This window comes from Camarhynchus parvulus, chromosome 1 (assembly GCF_901933205.1).
Source record: "Camarhynchus parvulus chromosome 1, STF_HiC, whole genome shotgun sequence".
NCBI classification, from domain to species: domain Eukaryota; kingdom Metazoa; phylum Chordata; class Aves; order Passeriformes; family Thraupidae; genus Camarhynchus; species Camarhynchus parvulus.
Window position 1 is genome coordinate 114,907,648 of NC_044571.1, and position 6,000 is coordinate 114,913,647.

The window sequence follows — 6,000 nt, forward strand, 5'->3', positions numbered from 1 at the left end:
TCCATGAGACAGCCAGTTTGCTGTGGGATCCTTTTGAAAAGCAGCTTTTTCACAGCATTACTCCACCAATCCCTACAAAAACCTTGGTCCCTTCTGAACCACCTGTGCTGAAAAATAGCAGCCCAACAGCAAATCCTCTGGGCCTTTGCTGTGAGAAGGGACGATGCTGAAGGTCCCCTGATTGCATGCCTGCCTTTCCCCAGGTGCTGTGAACATCCCCGGGGCCATGGTGGGGATCGTGGTGGGCGGTGCCATCCTGAAGCGGTTCCAGATGTCGCTGAGGCAGTGCAGTGCCCTGTGTGTGCTGGGCATGCTGCTCTGCCTGCTCACCGCCTTCCCCCTGCTCTTCCTGGGCTGCCCCACGCAGAAGGTGGCCGGTGTCACCCACTGGGACAGGTACCTCAGCTCCTGGGCTGGGCACACCCCAGCCACAGGCACATTCCTGGGGGTGGGAGCCAAGCAGAATGCCCAGAAATGGGTTTATCCCCTCAGAGGAAGCAGCTAGTGGAGGTAAACTAAAATCTGAGTGTGCTGTGTCCTCAGGTTTAGGGCAGAAAATGTACTGCTCGCCTTCCTGTCTTATCCCACACATGGTGGAGTCATTTCAGCTTTATCTCCTGAGGGTTAAAACCTTTTCAACACGAGCTTTTTAGGAGCAGGGTTGTAAGAGTTCCACCAGTGAGATTTCCTACTGAGGAGCAAGCGTGGAACTCAGAGTAAACACGTTTTTGGCACAAACACCACAAGTTTTCATCTTGGAAAGCTTGGTGGATGAATAATTCAGGCGGGGGCCAGCCCTGGGATCACACCATCTAAGCTGTGGCAGCTAAATGTGGGCAGGAGCCCCTCGTGTGCCCTGGAGGCTGGATCCAGGTCTCTAAAGTCCCTGTTCAGTGTCCTGTGGTCCCTGACCTCAGGGGGAACCTCCCTCTCTCCCTCCCCCAGTGTGGTGTTGTAAGAACCCCAAAGGCCAGGTTTGGGACCAAGAATGAGGGCAGTGGGTGGCTCTGGTGCCCAGCTGGGGTCAGGATGCTTTGCCAGGCAGAGCAGAGGTTGGGGTGATGCTGGGATTCCCTTGGGGAAGGGTTCCTTGTGCAATCAGGTGGGTTTTGCTGATGCCAGCGCACACGCAGTGGGTTTTCTCTGTGAGATGCACGTGGGTGATGCCCCGTGCCCGCATTAACCCTTTCCTGGCCCCAGCTCTGGCTTTGGCCACCACGCCATGGCGTGCAACGCGCGGTGCCGCTGCCCCGAGCGCGGCTTCAACCCCGTCTGCGGCTCCGACGGCGTGGAGTACACGTCCCCCTGCTCTGCTGGCTGCAGCAGCCTGGCCCTGCGCCCCGACGGCTCCATCCTGGTGAGTCACAGCTGGCCACAGCTGGTCCTGCTGGCCACGGGGCTGCCCTGAGTGTCTGTGGGACAGGGGAGTGGGGTGCGGGGTCACCGTGCAGGGCTTTGCTCCTGCTTTCCTTTACTGTGGGCTATTCTGCTGCTCTCCTGGTTCTGCTGGCAGTGCAGCTCAGCAGACCCACCTGAGGAAGCCTCTGCCACTCAAATCCTGACCTGCAGGTCGAGTGGCTTTCCTGCACTCTTGGCACAGGGTGTGATGGCAGCAGGGAGCTGTCTGGGCGGTTTGCGGCAGCGTTTTGTGAATTAGCGGCGCTTCATTTTGATAACGGTTGTGCTTTCTGCCAGAGCTCGGTCCCAAATGTGCTTTCCTGCACCCCCACGCCTGCCTTTTGTACAGCAGATCCTTTCCAACTGCTTTTCTCCTCCTCAGACATGCCTCCTCTCCCAGCCCTTGGAAGAGAAGAAAGCCCTTGCTTTCTTAGAAATTCTACACTTTTCTTACCATTTTCAGCAGTACAGGGACCTGTGGCTGAATTCACTCATGGCACTCATTGCCTGCTGCCTTCCCTGTCCCAGGGTTTCCAGGAACCCTGCCAGGCTGCAGAAAACCCTGCAGTTGTGTGCCCAGCTTTGCTGCAGCCCTCCCAGAGGGCACCATGTAGGCTTGGATGAGGGAACAAGGTTTTGGGAGACCCCGAGCTGCCCCTGCCTCTGGGATCACTCTTATGCAAACTGCCACCCCCTGACAACCAAAAGATCATGCTCATTTTACTTAAACATCTCTTTAAAACAAAACAAAACAAACAAAAACCAACTCAGAGGTTTCTTGTTTCAAACAGATAAAAAAGAGAGAATTGTGACTAAATTAGAGAAAAGGAAAAATTCCTCATCCACCACTCCAAGGCATCTTTCCTTTGCTATAAGGCTGTGCTAGTTATTTATGAGCCTCTCTCAAAGGTGAGGTTACACATGTTTGATTTAACACTCCCTGAGTTGTGGCTGCAGCTCTGCCCAGGGTGAAAGACCTGGCAGCAGGACAATACCTGGCACAGGTGGCACAGCCAGGAATTCCCTCCCAATATCCCATCCATCCCTGCCCTCTGCAAAGCCATTCCCTGTGTCCTGTCCCTCATCCCCAGTGCCTCTCCAGCTCTGCTGGAGCCCTGCACGTGTCTCTGAGCTCTCCCCGAAGTAGTGAGTGCTAATTCCTGCTAATTGTTCCCAGACAAATCTTACCTGCTCTCCTTGGCTCTGTCAGCTGGCAGCGTTCCCTTCCACCTCTGGAGGCAGCCTGTGGATGTGCTCTGTCTCCTCTTTGCAGAACTACACGGGCTGCAGCTGCGTCAGGGCAGCGGGAGCGCCGGGCGCTGCCAGGCCGGGCCCCTGCGGCACCGGCTGCTCCCACCTCTTCGTGCCCTTCGTGGTGCTCTCCTGCCTGGCTGGCATCCTGGCCAGCACCTCCCACACGCCCTCCTTCATGCTCATCCTCAGGTGGGCACGGCTTGGGCACCTTCTGGGCACCCACAGAGGGCATCCAAAGTGGGTCTGTGCGACAAGGGGATGGATTTCGCCAGCTGCGGGACTGGGGGTTAAACCAGCCCTGGATGGGGGTTAAACCAGCCCTGGATGGGGGTTAAACCAGCCCTGGATGGGGGTTAAACCAGCCTTGGATGGGAGTTAAACCAGCCCTAGGTTGCAAGTGGCAGCAGGATGGAGCCAGCCAAGACGGGAGCCCAGGCTGGTGGGGTTGGAGCCCAGCATGGGTAAAGCTGAGGCAGAGGGGAAAGCCATGGGGGAATCTCTGTCTCAGTCTGTAAATGATAGTTCCAAGCTCTTCCTGGTCCTGGCAGGATTTTCAGGCCAAGAAAAGGCCATGGGCAGTGTTCAGCCCTAATGAATGAACCCTCATCAGCTTTGGTGATGTGAATGGGAACTCCCTGGGATCCTCGGAGGCTGGGTTGAAGGACGAGGTGCTGTGCCAGGGAGGGAAGCATCCATCCTGGAGGGATTGCCGGAGGGCATTTTGTTCCATTTTGTTTTTCAGGAGCATCCAGCCTGAAGACAAATCATTTGCTGTTGGCATACAGTTCATGCTGCTGAGAGTTTTAGGTAAATTGAAATGTGTTGAAATACCCTCCTGGAAAATAATGGCAGCTCTTGGAGAGGCCTTTCCTAGGGCAGGGAGAGATGCTGCCCTGCAGGGTCTGGGGGCACGTGGGGGGGATGAGACGAGGCAGCTCCAAGGGCTCCATCCCCGGTCCCTGGGGCCGTGGTTTTGGGGTGGATGTAGCCCCCTGGGCCATGGTTCAGGCTGTAGCCCCTGGGGCCATATTTTTGGGGGTATTTGTGGCCCCTGGAACCTGTTTTTGGGGTGACTGTGACCCCCATGGCTGTGGTTCAGCCTGTAGCATCTGGAGCCTGTTTTCAGGGTGGCTGTGGCCCCTGAGGGCTGTTTCCGGGGTGCCTGTGGCCTCCGCAGCTGTGGTTCAGCCTGTGGCCCCTGAGGCCTGTTTCCATGGTGCCTGTTGCCCCTGAGGCCTGTTTCCATGGTGCCTGTGACCCCTGAGGCCTGTTTCCGGGGTGCCTGTGGCCCCTGAGGCCTGTTTCCAGGGTGGCTGTTGCCCCTGAGGCCTGTTTCCATGGTGCCTGTGACCCCTGAGGCTCTGGTTTGGCCTGTGGCCCCTGAGGCCTGTTTCCAGGGTGGCTGTGGCCCCTGAGGGCTGTTTTCGTGGTGCCTGTGGCCCCTGAGGGCTGTTTTCGTGGTGCCTGTGACCCCTGAGGCTCTGGTTTGGCCTGTGGCCCCTGAGGCCTGTTTCCAGGGTGGCTGTGGCCCCTGAGGCCTGTTTCCATGGTGCCTGTGACCCCTGAGGCTCTGGTTTGGCCTGTGGCCCCTGAGGCCTGTTTCCAGGGTGGCTGTGGCCCCTGAGGCCTGTTTCCATGGTGCCTGTGACCCCTGAGGCTCTGGTTTGGCCTGTGGCCCCTGAGGCCTGTTTCCAGGGTGGCTGTGGCCCCTGAGGCCTGTTTCCGGGGTGGCTATGGCCCCCGGGTCCATGGTTTGGGCTGTGGCCTCTGGGGCCGTGGCTTGGGCTGTTGCCCTCAGTGCCATGGTTTTGGGGTGTCTGTGGCCCCTGGTACCTGTTTTGGGGGGTCTGAGGGCAGGGCAGGCCAGTCTGACGCTGTGCTGTTGCAGCGTGGATGCCGGGCCCGGTGCTGTACGGCAGCGCCATCGACACCAGCTGCGTGCTGTGGGAGAGGCGGTGCGAGCGCAGGGCAGCCTGCAGATACTACGACAATACCCTCTTCAGGCACAGGTAGGGACACAGGGACCGCGGGATAAACCCTGTGCCGGGCACTGGGAACACCCAGGGGCGCTCCCCTGCCCCCGGACCATGGAGGGTGACTCCAGGACAGCTCCCTGCTCTGGGCCAGAGGCCGTGCCTGGAACAGCCTCCCCAGAGTCCCAGGGGTGCTGCTTGGAGCGCTCAGGACCCTCCCTGCTGCCCTGACCCGCTGTGTCTGCACCCACAGGTACCTGGGGCTGCAGTTCTTCTTCGAGGTGGGCGCCTTCCTGTGCTTCGTGACCGTGTATGTGATCCTCAGGAAGCAGGAGAGGGAAGCCAGCCAGGCAGAGGAGACAAAGGCAGAGCCAGAGAAGGAGAAACTGGCGGGAAAGTCCACAAAGAGCCCGGAATCCAAAGTGTGACAGCGAAATGTGGGAGGTGAATCAGCCCACAGCCGAGCTGTGCAGAGTGGATGCTTGGAGTGATGGACCCAGGGCTGCTTCCTGCTGTCCTGGCTGGGATGGACTCTGCCTGCACTGCATGGATCCCTCCACATGTTGTTCTCCTCCTCGGGAGTACAGCTTGCTCCTTCACATGGATTAGTCCTCACTCTTTAGCCCGTGGACTCTGCAGCCTCCTGGTTTTGTGTCCTACAAAGCAGTTTTTCCTGCTGACTGTCTCGGTGGTGCCAGCACTGAGCAGAAACCATAAACATGAAGGGTTTTGTGGAGTGGTTTTTTTTAAATAAATCATTTTTAAGAAATGGTTTTGTACTGAACCTGCAGATCTCTGTGACTGATGTTTATAATTCTTATTTTCTGTGTTATCAGCACTTACTTTCTGATGGTCAGTGCTTGAAGCACGTGGGAGTTCAGGTGCATTCCTGGTCTGCAGTTTGAGAAGGGCAGAACTTTTCCCAGGGTTGGAGGATCAGAGGACAAGGTCAGAGCCCTCTCCAGAGTGGGTAGAGCTTGTGGCTAAACCATCTGAGCCCAGCTCCAGGCAGCCCTGAAGGGGGTTCTGTCTGTAATTATGGGGTGGAAGTCCAGCCTGGTGCTATTTTGGTTCAGCTGCCTCTGTTCCCTGCATTCTTCCCATCCTGGGTTTCCTTGCCACCCAGGAGTGAATTGTGTTATCCAGCCACAGCCACAGGGGAACTTTGTCATTTTTGGCTCCAGGATGGAATTTAGTAGAGAAAGCAAAACTTGCAAGTTCAACCCAAATATGCAGAAAAGGAATACACAGAGGGGGACATTCACTCCCTGCTGCCACCCTGGCAGATATCCCCTGGGAAGGGCTGGGTGTGCAGAGAAGGGAAGGGAGCGGGTCTGTGGTGAAGTGACCGAATTTAGCTGTTTCCCCAAACTGT

At 57.3% G+C, this 6,000-nt stretch overlaps 1 protein-coding gene across 1 annotated transcript in view; it reads left to right on the forward strand.

Moving 5' to 3' along the window:
• The window catches only part of SLCO2B1 (solute carrier organic anion transporter family member 2B1), a 29,698-nt gene extending 24,354 nt beyond the window's left edge, over nt 1-5,344 (forward strand). Inside the window, exons 10-15 of the mRNA XM_030948136.1 lie at nt 204-396; nt 1,201-1,357; nt 2,672-2,841; nt 3,395-3,459; nt 4,541-4,661; nt 4,879-5,344. Coding sequence (XP_030803996.1) covers nt 204-396; nt 1,201-1,357; nt 2,672-2,841; nt 3,395-3,459; nt 4,541-4,661; nt 4,879-5,053 — 881 coding nt within the window. The 3' untranslated portion in view covers nt 5,054-5,344. The remainder of the gene's footprint in view (nt 1-203; nt 397-1,200; nt 1,358-2,671; nt 2,842-3,394; nt 3,460-4,540; nt 4,662-4,878) is intronic.
• Nucleotides 5,345-6,000: the final 656 nt, after the last annotated feature.